General features: G+C 32.9%; 1 protein-coding gene across 1 annotated transcript in view; it reads left to right on the top strand.

Annotated features, from left to right (window-relative positions):
* Positions 1-14,166, top strand: part of FAF1 (Fas associated factor 1) — a 488,868-nt gene that overhangs the window by 205,403 nt on the left and 269,299 nt on the right. Inside the window, exon 6 of the mRNA XM_079154561.1 lies at positions 303-394. Within this exon, the coding sequence (XP_079010687.1) occupies positions 303-394 (92 nt within the window). The remainder of the gene's footprint in view (positions 1-302; positions 395-14,166) is intronic.

Below are 14,166 nucleotides of genomic sequence, written 5' to 3'. Positions count from 1 at the left end.
TTTTTTGGGTACTGGGGATTGACCCCAGGGCCTTGTGCTTGCAAGGCAAGCACTCTACTGACTGAGCTATCTCCCCAGCTGTAATTCTTTATGAGCTAAAGAACTTACATTTTATTTTAATTATAATTTTACTAATTTGTAATATATTCAAAAGAAACTAGGTTATTTGTATTCAGCAGTTTTGTATTACCCAATTTAGGAAATTTTCAAAGGACAAAAAGTCAAACTATACAATTGCTAAATTATCAAGAATTATAAAGAAAATAAATCAACAAATGTTTGTTTTATTTTTTCTTTTTCAGACGGTCTTAAAATCGCTGCACTTGCCAAAAAACAACAGTCTTTATGTCCTTACACCAGATTTGCCACCACCTTCATCATCTAGTCACACTGGGTAAGGTGTTTGCTTTTCTTGGGAATCCGAAATGAAAAGTTTGATTGTTAAATTGCTTTTAGCTGAATCAGTTTTCAAACTGTCAAGTCTGGATAATTTGTTAGTTTTAGAGGCAGAATCTTCTTATCCAAAGAAAATCTTTAACAGAACTCCAGTATATTAAAAATAGTTGTAATGACTCTTTTCCGGTTGCAGGGGAAGGATTATAGTTAGAGGGAAGAGAAAGAAGAAGTGGAGCCCCAAGCTCTCCTTGTTGAAGAAGATATCCCTTAAACTGGGCATGGTGGTGCATGCCTATAATCCCAGCTATGTGGGTGGGAGGCTGATGCAGGAGGATCCCTGAACTAGCAATTTAGAGAGACCCTGTATCAAAATGAATGGAAGGATGAGTAAGTATTAGAATGCTTACCTAGCATGTGTGAGACCCTGGGTTAAATCTGAAGCGTGGGGGAAGACATACCTTTGAAGAAAATTTACTGGGCTCTGAAGAATGAAGCTGGAAAAACAGACATAAACTTTCATTAAGATTTTTCTCTCTTTGAAATAGAATCATTATTTTTGTTTTTTATTTTCCCTTTTCATGGTGGAACTCAATACACTTATGGAATTATAAAGTAATTTTGATATTTAATTGCACAATAAGTTTATTTTTGCTAGATGAAGCAAATGATCTATAGTAACCAACTATGCTAATGAGAGAATAAAACTTTGTCTTTTCATACAGTATCACCCCATAACACCAATCGATTTTTAATTTTCATTTTATATACATTTTCCTCTTTTTATTTTTAATTTGTTATTTTAATTAATTAATTAATTACTACCAGGGGTTGAACCCAGGAGTACTTAACCATTGAAACACATTACCAGCCCCCTTTATTTATTTATTTATTTATTTTGAAAATTTTGAGACAGGGTCTTGCTAAGTTGCTGAGGCTGGCTTTGAACTTGGGATCTTCCTACTTAAAATTCCTGAACTGCTCTGATTATAGGCGGGTGCCACCACGCCTGACCTATTTTCCTCTTTTTAATACAGTTTGGTGTGTGGCTTTGTTTGGTTTGTGTGCTAGAGAGAATTGTGTTCCTAAGCTTTGAATATCATTCAGTTCTTCTCCAGTCATCTACCAAATTGTCTCATTTTTTTAGGTAAGTACGGAGGAGGGGGAAATCTTAAGTTTGGCTTTATCAAAGTAGAAATAACTGAACTGAAAAGTTAAATCTAACACAATTGTATTTGATAGTCTGTTAATAGTTTCTTCTAGATTAAGAATATTTCTTGTATTGCTCTATATCTTCTATATTTAGATCATATAAATGAAAAGTAGAATTTGCACACTATCACAAATGAACAAACTACAAACATACAGTCCTTGTGTTTATAATGCTGTTATAAACCTCATATAAGATTATGTTAAACAAAGTTATAGTTACGGTTTGGTATCTAGTCATGCAGAACATTGTTCTGTAAGTTAGTTAATGAATTATAATTACTGTTATATAGTATGTAATCCACATCATTAAAAGCAGACTGGCGACATCATTGTTTATAATCTAGTGCTTTCCAATAGCATGATTAAATGGATTTATCAGAATGTCTTCCTGGGCTAATGGAAATGTTCTTCATTGCCACGTAGCACACCTCTTATTGCCACTCAGTCTGTAGGCAAGTTGGAGCCTATAATACTGCTGAAATGGCATTGTTTATTAGAGAATGAGAACTAAAGCACAAAAGTATTTTCCTAATTGACTTCTTGGATTTCTACCAAGTTATAAGGATGCCATTTCTTGTGTTGGAACAGTAAGAGAAAAATTCAAAGGCAACAAAAGATACAATGTAAAAAGGGCATGTGTAAATTACTGCTGTTATAAAAGTCATATTAGTACACATTTTATTAAAACCTAACTAAAAAGTTAGGGTTTATTTTTTTTGTAGGCTTATCTACTATTATCTTCCTATAGAAATAGAAATTAGCTTTTTTTAATTGGTTGTTCTATTTAGTTATACATGATAGCAAAATGAATTTTGATTAGTTGTACAAAAATGGGGTACAATTTTTTGTTTCTCTGATTGTACACAATGTAGAGTCACACCTTTCATATAATCATATATGTACATAGGGTAATGATGTTTGTCTCATTCCACCATCTTTCCTTCTGCCTGTCCCCTCTCCTCCCCTCATTTCCCTCTATACAATCCAATGTTCCTCCATTCTTCCCTTACCCGCCTCCTGATTATATATCAGCATGCATCTCTCAGAGAAAATATTCAGCCTTGATTTTTTGGGATTGGTTTATTTCACCTAACATGATATTCTCCAACTCCATCTATTTACCTGCAAATTTTATTTGCATAGTTCTATTCTTTATAAATAGTATTCTGAATAATATTAATAGTATTTATTATTATTATTTTATATCTATTATTTGCAATAATTATTATAAATAGTAATCTGAGTAATATTCCATTGTATGTATGTATGTGTACCACAATTTCTTTATCCATTCATCTGTTGAAGGGCATCTAGGTTCGTTCCACAATGTAGCTATTGTGAATTGAGCTGCAATGAACATTAATGTGACTGTGTCACTGTAATATGCTGGTTTTAACACCTTTGGGTGTAAACTGAGGAGTGGGCTATCTGGGTCAAATGGTGGTTCCATTCCAAGTTTTCTGAGGAATCTCTGTATTGCTTTCCAGAGTGGCTGCACTAATTTGCAATTCCACCAGCAATGTATGAGTGTACCTTTTTCCCCACATCCTCGTCAATACCTGTTATTGTTTGTATCTTGATAATAACCATTCTAATTGGGGTGAGATGAAATCTTACGATAGTTTCAATTTGCCTTTCTCTGATTACTAGAGATGTTGAACATTTTTTTAGATATCTGTTCATCACTTGTATATCTTCTGTGAAGTGTCTGCCCAGTTCCTTAGCCAGTTTATTGATTGGGTTATTTGTATTTTTGGTGTAAAGTTTTTTGAGTTCTTTATAACTTCTGGAAATTAGTGCTGTATCTAAAGTGCATTTGGTAAAGATCTTCTCCCACTCTGTAGGCTCTCTTTTCACATTGTTGATTGTTTCCTTTGCTGAGAAGAAGCTTTTTAGTTTGAATCTATCCCATTTATTGATTCTTGCTTTTATTTCTTGCACTTTGGGAGTCTAGTAAAGAAGTCAGCTGACATTATAAAGATTTGGGCCTACTTTTTCTTCTATTTGGTACAGGGTCTCTGGTCTAATTCTTAGGTCCTTGATCCATTTAGAGTTGAGTTTTGTGCAGAGTGAGAGAGAGAAGTTTAATTTCATTTTGCTGCATATGGATTTCCAGTTTTCCCAGCACCATTGGTTGAAGAACATATCTTTTCTCCAATATACAATATACTTTTTTGGTACCTTTGTCTAGTATGAAAAAACTGTATTTATGTGGGTTTGTCTCTATGTCTTCTATTCTGTACCATAGGTGTAGCTGTCTATTTTGTTGCCAGTATCATGCCATTTTTGTTACTATTGCTCTGTAGTATAGTTTAAGGTCTGGTATTGTGATGCCTTCTGCTTTAATCTTCCTGCCAAGGATTGCTTTGGCTATACTGGGTCTCTTATTCTTCCAAATGAATTTCATGATTGCTTTCTCTATTTCTATGAAATATGTCATTGTGATTTTTTGGGGGATTGCATTGAATCTTTCTAGTGCTTTTGGTAGTATGTTCATTTTGATAGTATGAATTCTGCCTATCCAAGAACATGGGAGATCTTTCTATCTTCTGTGGTTTTCTTTAATTTCTTTCTTTAGTGCTCTGTTGTTCTCATTGTAGAGGTCTTTCACCTCTTTCATTAGATTGATTCCCAAGTACTTTATTTTTTTTTTAGGCTATTGTGAATGGGGTAGTTTTCTTAATTTTTCTTTCAGAGGATTCATCACTTATGGATAGAAACGTATTAGATTTATAAGTGTTGATTTTATATCCTGCTAGTTTGCTGAATTTATTTATGAGTTCTAGAACTTTTCTGGTAGAATTTTTTGGATCCTCTAAATATAGAATCAGGTTGTCAACAAAAAGAGGTACTTTGAGTTCTTTTCCTATTTGTATGCTTTTAATTTCTTTTGTCTAAGTATTCTGGCTAGAGTTTCAAGGACGATGTTGAATAGAAGTGGTGAAAGAGGGCATCCTTGCCTTGGTTCCAGTTTTTAGGGGGAATGCTTTCAGTTTTTCTCCATTTAGAATGATGTTGGCCTTGGCCTGAGGATAGATAGCCTTCACAATGTTGAGGTATGTTCCTACTATCCTTATTTTTTTCAAGTGTTTTGATCATGAAGGGTGCTATATTTCTTCAAATGCTTTTTCTGCATCTATTGAAATAATCATATAATTCTTAATTTTAAGTCTATTGATGTGATGAATTACAGTTATTGATTTCTGGATGTTGAATCAACCTTCCATCCCTGGGATGAACCCCACTTGATCATGCTGTGCTATCTTTTTAATATGTTTTTGTATGTGATTTGCCAGAATTTTATTAAGAATTTTTGCATCTGTGTTATCAGGGCTATTGGTCTGAAGTGTTCTTTCCTTGGTGTGTCTTTGTCTGGTTTTGGTATCAGGGCAATAGTAGCTTCATAGAATGAGTTTGGGAGGGTTCCCTCCTTTTCTATTTCATAGAATACTTTGAGGAGTATTGGTATTAGTTGTTCTTTGAAGGTCTTGTAGAACTTGGCTGAGAATCTGTCTGGTCCTGGGCTATTCTTGGTTAGTAGGCTTTTGATAACTTCTTCTATTTCATTGCTTGAAATTGATGTGTTTAAATTGTATATGTCCTCCTGATTCAGTTTGGGTGGATCATATGTCTCTAGAAATTTGTTGATGTTTTTGAGATTTTCTATTTTGTTAGAGTATGGATTTTCAAAGTAGCTTCTAATTATGTTTTGTATTTCAGTAGTGTCTGTCATGATACTTTCTTTTTCACCATGAATTTTAGTAATTTGAGTTTTCAATATCCTCTTCATTAGTGTTGCTAAGAGTTTATCAATTTTGTTTATTTTTTTCATAGATCCAACTTTTTGTTTTGACAATTTTTTTTAGTTGTTTCTTATGTTTTGATTTCAGCTCTGATTTTAATTATTTTTTGTCTTCTGCTTTTGTTGTTGATCTGTTCTTCTTTTTCTAGGGCTTTGAGTTGTAGTGTTAGGTCGTTTATTTGTTGACTTTTTATTCTTTTATTGAATGAGCTCCATGCAGTGAATTTTTCTGTTAGTACTGCCTTCATAGTGTCCCAGAGATTTTGTATGTTGTATCATGGTTCTTGTTTACCTCTAAGAATTTTTTTTCTTCTCTTTGATGTCTTCTGCTATCCATACATCATTCAGTGGAATATTATTTAGTCTCCAGGTGTTGGAGTAGTTTCTATTTTTTATTTTATCATTTATTTCTAATTTCACTCTATTATGATCTGATAGAATGCAGGGTAGTATCTCTTTTTTGTATTTGCTAAGATTTGCTTTGTGGCATAACATATGATCTATTTTAGAGAAGGATCTATGTGCTGCTGAGAAAATAGTGTATTTACTCATTGATGAATGGAACATTCTGTATATGTCTGTTATGTCTAAATTATTGATTGTATTATTGGGTTCTGTGGTTTCTTTGTTCACTTTTCATTTGAAAGATCTATTCATTAGTGAGAGAGGTGTGTTAATGTCACCTAGTATTATTGTTTTGTGATCTGATTCCTGAAATTGAGAAGGAGTTGTTAGATGTCTGTAGATGCTCCTTTGTTGGAGGCATAAATATTTATGATTGGTACATCTTGTTGATTCATGGTTCCCTTAAGGAGTACGAATTGTCCTTCCTTATCCCTTCTGACTAACTTTGGGTTGAAGTTCACTTTATCTGATATGAGGATGCAAACCCCAGCATTTTTACTGAGTTCATATATGTGGTATGTTTTTTCCATGGGAAAAAGACATCTGTAGATGCCATCTCTTGAAGGCAGCATATTGTTAGGTCTTTAAAAAAAAAAAAAAAAAAATCCAGTCTGCCTGTCTGTGTCTTTTGATTAATGAGTTTCGACCATTAACATTCAAGGTTGATATTGATATATGATTTGTATTCCTGGTCATTTTGGCTTATTTTTGGTTTTTAACTTGACTTACTTTCTCCTTTGATTGCCTTTTCCTTTAGTGTAGTTGTGCCCTTTCCTGACTTTATTGTTGCTTTTCATTTCCTTCTTGTGGAATATTTTGCTGGAAATGTTCTGTAATGCAGCCTTTCTATTTGTAAATTCTTTTAACTTTTGTTTATTATGGAAAGGTTTTATTTCATTATCAAATTTTAAGGTTAGTTTTTCTGGGAAAAGATTCTTGGTTGGCATTCATTTTCTTTCAGAGCTTGAAATATGTTGTTCCAGGCCCTTCTAGCTTTTAGTGTCTGGGCTGAGAAATCTGCTGACATCCATATTGGTTGCCCCCTGAAAGTAATCTGATTCTTTTCTCTAGCAGCCTTTAAAATTCTATCTTTATTTTGTATGTGAGATATTTTTATTATAATGTGCCTTGGTGTATTCTTTTGTAATTTTGTACATTTGGTGTCCTATAAGCCTCTTGTATTTGATTTTCCATTTCATTCTTCAGGTTTGGGAAATTTTCTGATATTATTTCTTTGAACAGTTTATTCATTCCTTTGATTTGTATCTCTGTGCCTTCCTCAATCCCAATAATTCTTAAATTTGGTCTTTTCTTGTTATCCCATAATTCTTGGAGGCCTGTTCCTGATTCTTACCATCTTCTCTGTATGGTCAACTGTATTTTCAAGATTAAAATTCTGTCTTCCAAGTGATCTAGTCTGTTGGTTATGCTTTGTATTGAGGTTTTAATTTGGTTTATTTTTTCCTTCATTTCAAGGATTTTCTTTCTTTCTTTCTTTCTTTCTTTCTTTCTTTCTTTCTTTCTTTTTTTTCTTTTCAAAATATCTACCTCTTTATTGAAATGATCTGCTTCCTGCATTTGGTCTTTTAACTGTCTACTGAAGTGACATTCATTGCCTGCATTTGCTCTCTTATATCATCCTTTACTTCAGAGATTATTTTAATTATGTACCTTCTTAACTCCTTTTCTATCATTTCTTCTACCTTGCTGTGAATGGATTCTATTAATATAGCATCTTGGTTTGTTTGGGGCACTTTCTTCCCTTGTTTTTTCATGTTGTTTGTGCATCTTCCCCTCTAGTAGTGCAAATCCTAGGTATTATAGTTTCCCTGCATCGGTTTATAGTTTTCCCGCAGGTTTACAATACCTCACCTTTAAGCTGGAGGTCAATATTAGTAGCACACAATACAAACAATATGCAACCTTAAACCAAATAGTCCCTATTAAGACATTAATAGCATTGTCGTAATAAACGGAGATGATGAATTTGACTATTATTTATAGCATAAACAAGAGATTTGCAGTAAAGTCTGTAATTTCTAATGGTGGACAAAGAGGATGTGGAGGAGTGTAGGATGTAATGGTAATGAGATAAGAAATGAATGTATAGAGGTACTGGATCATAGGAAGAAGAAAATTGGAATAAAAAAATTGGTTGTTAGCATGAGAAAAGAGAGGAAAAACTCAAAGGAAGCAGATAAACAAGAGGAAACTAGAGTGAGTGAGAAAAATAATATAAATAAAATTAAATAAATTAAAATTAAAGAATCTATGACAAAACAGTAATATACTATCCAAATCCCCCAGTCTTCAGTAGCCTGATGCATGAAAAGAACTTGATAATGAGCTTCTAATCTCCAGCTGGTGTCCTAGGATGGGATCCGCCCCAAATAAAGATGGTGGCCTTGGCTTTGGGGATAATCCATGATGGCACCAGAGGCGTCCGAATCAGTTGTTAGATGGGAAACCACAGTGCAGCAGTGGAGATCTGCACAAGCAGGCACTGGGCAGGCACTGGAGTTCCATGTAGGCCTAGAAATTAGCTTTTTTTTTTTTTTTTCCCACATAAGGGAGTTTATTAAGCAAACAGAGTGTCTTCCTGCAGGGTAAGAGAGAAAATGAGAGGAAAAGAGAAAGGGCTCACGCTAGAGAGAGTGGAAAGTGAGGAGGAGAAAGAAAGTGAGGGAAATTAGCTTTTTATAACATACTTTCAATGCTCATTTCATGGAAAAATCATTCATTCATTCATTCATTCATTCATTCATTCATGGTGCTAGGGTTTGAAGATAGGGCCTTATGAATGCTGGGCCAGTGCTCTACTGCTGAATCACTGAATTATCTGCCCTCATGGACACAATTTTGGAAAACAAAACCCACAAAGAACCTTAAAAATTAACAGCAGTGTTTAATTTAACTCGTAAATTTTTGTTTCATTTTATTTGGTGTTTTACCAAGTAAAAAAAATTTTGACATCTAAATAATGGTATATAAAAAAATTCCTATTTATATAGCATATCAAATTAACAAAATAATATCCTCAGTATTAGAGTTTTTAAGAAAAAAAACTTTTTTTTAGGTGGTTGGTTTGATATTTGATTTTATTGATTTTTTTTTTTTAACTTTTCATTTTTCTGAAATCAGTTCAGTTGATGTTGCTAGATGAGGGGTAAGGTTCTGCTCCTAGACACTACCATTCCAACTCTAGTACAATGGCAAACCTAAGGTTTTTTCCTTGTAAAGTATAAATATTCTCTAAAGAAATACATAATCTTTGAAGGGCATTTATTTGTATTATTTCACCTAATGCAATTCTTCTCAAGAATATTTGTGAATTTTCAGTTTGTGAATTCATTCTTAATTGAATAAATTATAAATAGTTTAATGAAACATAGATATAAAGCACCATGTATTTAAACTATTTACTGACAAGCTGTTTTCATTTTTTGGTGAAAATTATAGATATGGAAAATTGTACATCCAAATACATTACTATTTTAAAAGAACTTTCTTATCTTGATTTTACTGCCACTAGGGGGTGCCTGGTAATTGAGTCTTTGTATTTATAATTTCTGGGTAAAGGAAAAAAGGTTCAAAAGCAGCAAAATTATCATGTGAACACCTGTAATTGAGTTCAGAATGATTTAAAAGTAAATTATACATTTTAGAAAACAGAATTTCAAACTTTCTGAGAATTAAAGAGCTACTCTTTAATCATGATCTTTAAAACTATTAAAAAAGCATTTCAAGACCTTTGAAAAATAAATCTGCTGGCACAACTCATGTGCCTGTGATCCCAGGTACTTGGAAGGCTGAGTGAGATAATCATAAGTTCATGGCCAGTGTGGGCAACTTAGTGAGACTTGTCTCAAAAAAGGGCAAGAAAATCAGATTTCACTAATTAATTGTAAGACTGAGGGTTCTGTGGCACTGCTGCAAATTAAAACTCTAATTCATAGTAAAATTTGAATGGAAAAATACTGTTATGAATGTTTCATATTATTATGGAAAAGATTTAGTTCATAAATTTTTTGATTACTTATTAGATAAAGGAAAACTCTATCCTAAAGAAGTATGTAAATCTATTCATTGAGGATATTAGGCTTTTAAAAATTTCTTTTTCAGAAAACTTCCTTAGGTTTTATTAATTCCTAGTGTTCCTTGTAAATTCAGTTTGCTTCATTGAATCTCCATTGTGTAAGTTTTTCTTTTTTTCTCATGCTCTAAATATTAGTGTTTTTGAGAGTCCTGTTCTTAGCTGTCCCTCTTATTTATTGTACCTTCTCCCTGGCATTTACTCTCACCTTTCATTTTCTCAAACCATATATAGATATGAATTTTAAAGGGATACATTTCATTCCATAGCAGGGAAGTAAGGGTGGAGTCCAGGTATTAAGTTTCAAATGAATTTAACTAGTAGATTTTTAGAGGAAGTGGGAAAGGTGGAAGAATAGAAGAAAATAGAAGATTGATGACAAATGAAGAATATTTCTGGTTTCTAGTTTTCAGCACTGTCACAGTAATGGTTTGTAACAAAGGCTAAATTATAGACTATACTGAAATAGAAATCAAGTGATAGTTATGAGAATAAGGAATTTAAGAAAGTTTTAAGTATTTGATAAGTGATATTAGTATCACCTAAATTAAATTTAACTTAATAGCATTGTAGGGCAGTTTTCCAAGAAGATATGACAGTTGTGGACTTGTGTGCAGAAGTCAGCAAATTTGAGAGAATTATAAGGAGAAATTGACCAATCTCAATCACGTACCAAATCTTTCAGAAACTAATGAATTAAGCAATAAATCTTTGCTTACTTGAACTGTAGAATATTTGAATAACCCAATCAAGCATACATGGAATATTTATTAAAATTGATGACATAAACTCAGTATCAAAGAATCACTATCATATTGACCCCATTCCCAGACCATTATGTGCTATAATTAGAAGTGAACTAATAATAGATGATACCTCCTAGATCCATGCTACATTTGGATAGTACAAATAATTTACCTCAAAATAATTTTGGAGTGTGACTGAAGTCTTCATAACAACCACCATACATTTAGAAGTAAACATAAGTAATAGTGTTAGGTATTAAAACCATGAACATAGCAAAAATGGTAGAGGAAAATTTATAGTAGTGAAGCCTGCCAATGAGAAGACAAGAAATACAGAAAATAAGTGAATTGCATGTTCATCTTGAGAAAGATAAATAACAGCAGAGTATGTCTGAAGAAACTCTAAGATTAAAGAGCAGAAATTGATGGAAATTTTCATTGATAGAAACAATCAATGAAAGTAATAACCATTTGCTTGAAAAGTTGAGGCAAGAAATAAATGAGAGTAAGCATAAATAAAAAGTGTGAAAAGGGGATTTGACCACAGGTTCACAGGAGACTTTTCAACTATCTTAATTATTAGACAATACTAAAAAAATCACCAAAACAAAATATTCTAATATATATCCATGCCAATAAAATCTGAAATTTAGATGAAATGAAGGATTTCATATAAAATACAAAGTACTAAAATGAATACAAGAGGAAATAGAGAATCTCAAGAAAATCCTTAAAGAAACAAAATTAGTAGTCAAAAGTTCCACAAGCTACTCCTCCTTCCTGTACTTTCTTGGAAGATTTGCAAAAAGAAATATTACCATATCTTCATGGATTAGATTACCCCCATTTTATATAAAGTATTTCTAGAGCTTATTTTGTGGTTTCATATAATATCTTGATACTAAATTTAGAAAAAGAACAAAATATAGTCAAAGCTCACTTAAGATCATAGAGAATAAAAATGAGTAGGTAAATTTTTCTTTGTTTTCTCTTAGCCTTGCTATGTAATAACATTTTCTTTTCTCTGCCCCAATATACTACCTTCAAATGCATCTTCCCCTGATTTCAAACTCTTACTAAAATATAAATGAATCAATAGCCTCTTATAAGAAAACATAAATTGATTATGTCTTTCCCTTTTCAAACTCCTCCATGTTTTTCCAGTACACTAAATTAAAATACAAGTTCCTTGCTATGACCTCCCAGGGGACATACACAGCCTTGTCCCTGACTTTTTTCCTTTAATCTCATTTTTTGTAACTATCCCTCTAACTAATAGCTCACTATCCATTCTGGCCTCTGCAGGTATTTAAATATTCTAAGTATGCTTCTTCTTTAGGGCATCTACACCATTCTCCTGCTGGGAATGATATTCTATCAAGTATCAACCTGACTCATTTCTTCTCTTTTTAGTCTTTTCTTCAGTCACATCCTTAGACAGGCTTTTCTTGATCTCCCTTTCTAACCCCACTGTCATTCTCTCTTTCTTTATCATGCTTTATCACATTATATTAATCATATTAGCAATATATTCTTTCATATTTATTGTCCGTTTCATCACAGTGTAAAGCTACCAAAGGGGGGAAAAAAACTAAGAAACTTTTGTTCATTGTTGTATCCCTAACACCTAAAAGAATGCCCACAACATAGTAGATACTTGGAAATATTTTTGGAATGAAAACTGTAAAGTGCATTCCAAATATTTCTGAGAATATTTGATTCTTAAAAGACATTTAAGCCAAGGAGTGAAGTTCTAATACTGAGTTATAAAGCATCATGAATCGCAGAGACTAGATATTTGGTAAACAAAGGACAGGTATCTCATAAATATAAGGAAGTAGACAATTGCTACTCCTTGACATGAAGTTAGACTTTATCTTTGTCCAGTGGTCCCTTTGGTTTTTCCCATTATGTTATGGGTAGTGAAAGAAACTCTGATATTATATTCAGATTTATCAGTTCTGTATGTAAGACCTACAATAAGTTTTATAGCTTCAGGTCACAGATTTCTTCTGTGAGCCTTAGTTTACCTCATACTGTTGGACATAACGATGATCTGTCCAACCAGATACTGAACTATAAAGAACAAGAGTATTCTTACTGAGCATCTCTCTAAACTTAAAAAGTGTTAAAAGAGGTTTCTAATAAAATCTGTTGTAATGAATATGAAAAGTTTCATGACTAATGGAGCAAAGTGAGGTTGGGTTTTTTTGTTTGTTTCGTTTTTGTTTTTTGTCTTTTGATCTATCATCTGTATACTGTTCATTTGCTGTTTTGCTGTTGTCAATTTTACCATAAAGTGTTTTCAGATAAATGGAGAGTTTGCCATATTATACATGAAGTGAGTCAATTATTCACTCATTAACCAGATATATAGTGAGTGTATTCCTATAATATGTTTAGGTCTTTGTTTTAGGTAATAGTGATAAAATGAGGAGCAAGACAAGTCCCTACTTTCACAGAGTAATATGTATAGAGGTGATGGGGTGTTGTTTATAAATCAGATAAAGTAGAAAAAAAATCAGATGATCATATGTACTTTGCAGAAAAACAATAAGAAGACATGATAAAGAATAATTGGTGACTGATGAAATTTTTTTTGGTCAGGAAAGGCCTCTCTGAATACATACTATTTAACTTGAAACATGAATGATCAAGGAATCATTTAAGTGAAGGAAAGCGTGAAGAATATTCTAGGCAGAAGATATAGTCTGTGCCAAAGCCTTAAGGCCTTGAATAAATATGGTTGGAGAAGGTTTGACATCTCTTGCTTGGTATTGCCTTTGATCAGCTTGCTAATAAAGGACTGAATGGATATTTTGCTAATAAAAGCAGTCTTTGCAACTTACTTTGGACATAGACTAATAAGTGATGAAAACATTCAGCCAGTAGGCCCAGTATAAAAGGTCAGGACTCAATTACTGATTGTAAAAGGGACAACTACAAACAAAAGATACTGTGTTTTCTGTCATCTTGTCATAAAAGTGAAGAAAATTTACATAGTTGAAATGGAACTAGGTATTTTCATCTATTACTAGACTAGGACCAAAGCAGTTGTGAAGACTGTCTTTTATTATGAAGACATCCATTCAATCCTTTTTTTTAGCAGGGTCCCAGTTCATGTTTTAGTGACTTCTGAGAGAGTATTGAGCTCTAATCATATATATAGACAAGTACATGACCATCTTGTGTGGGCTCTAGGTTGTGAAGTTGCTTTCAACTGTGGCTCTGAATTATTTGCTGTTTCTGCAAGCCACAGTAAATTGAGGGTGCTAATTGGGACTCCTGTGATATTTGAGTAAACCACTGTTAATATATGTTGAAGTGTATGTCCTTTCTCCCCCTTGCAAAATAAAACTATTGGTGGGAGAGAAGGTGACAATAGTTGTGAGTAAGAATATAGTTGTTCTATTTTCCAGTGTGTTCTGTGCAAGTTGTTGAGGAGTAGTGACTCAAAATAGCTGAGTTTTAGGCACAGTACTGCTACCACAGAATCTCTTTAAGACTTTGGGAAG

The sequence above is a fragment of the Sciurus vulgaris genome, assembly GCF_902686455.1.
Source record: "Sciurus vulgaris genome assembly, chromosome: 1".
In the NCBI taxonomy this organism is placed as follows: Eukaryota; Metazoa; Chordata; class Mammalia; order Rodentia; family Sciuridae; genus Sciurus; species Sciurus vulgaris.
This window is presented reverse-complemented; position numbering and strand designations above follow the sequence as displayed.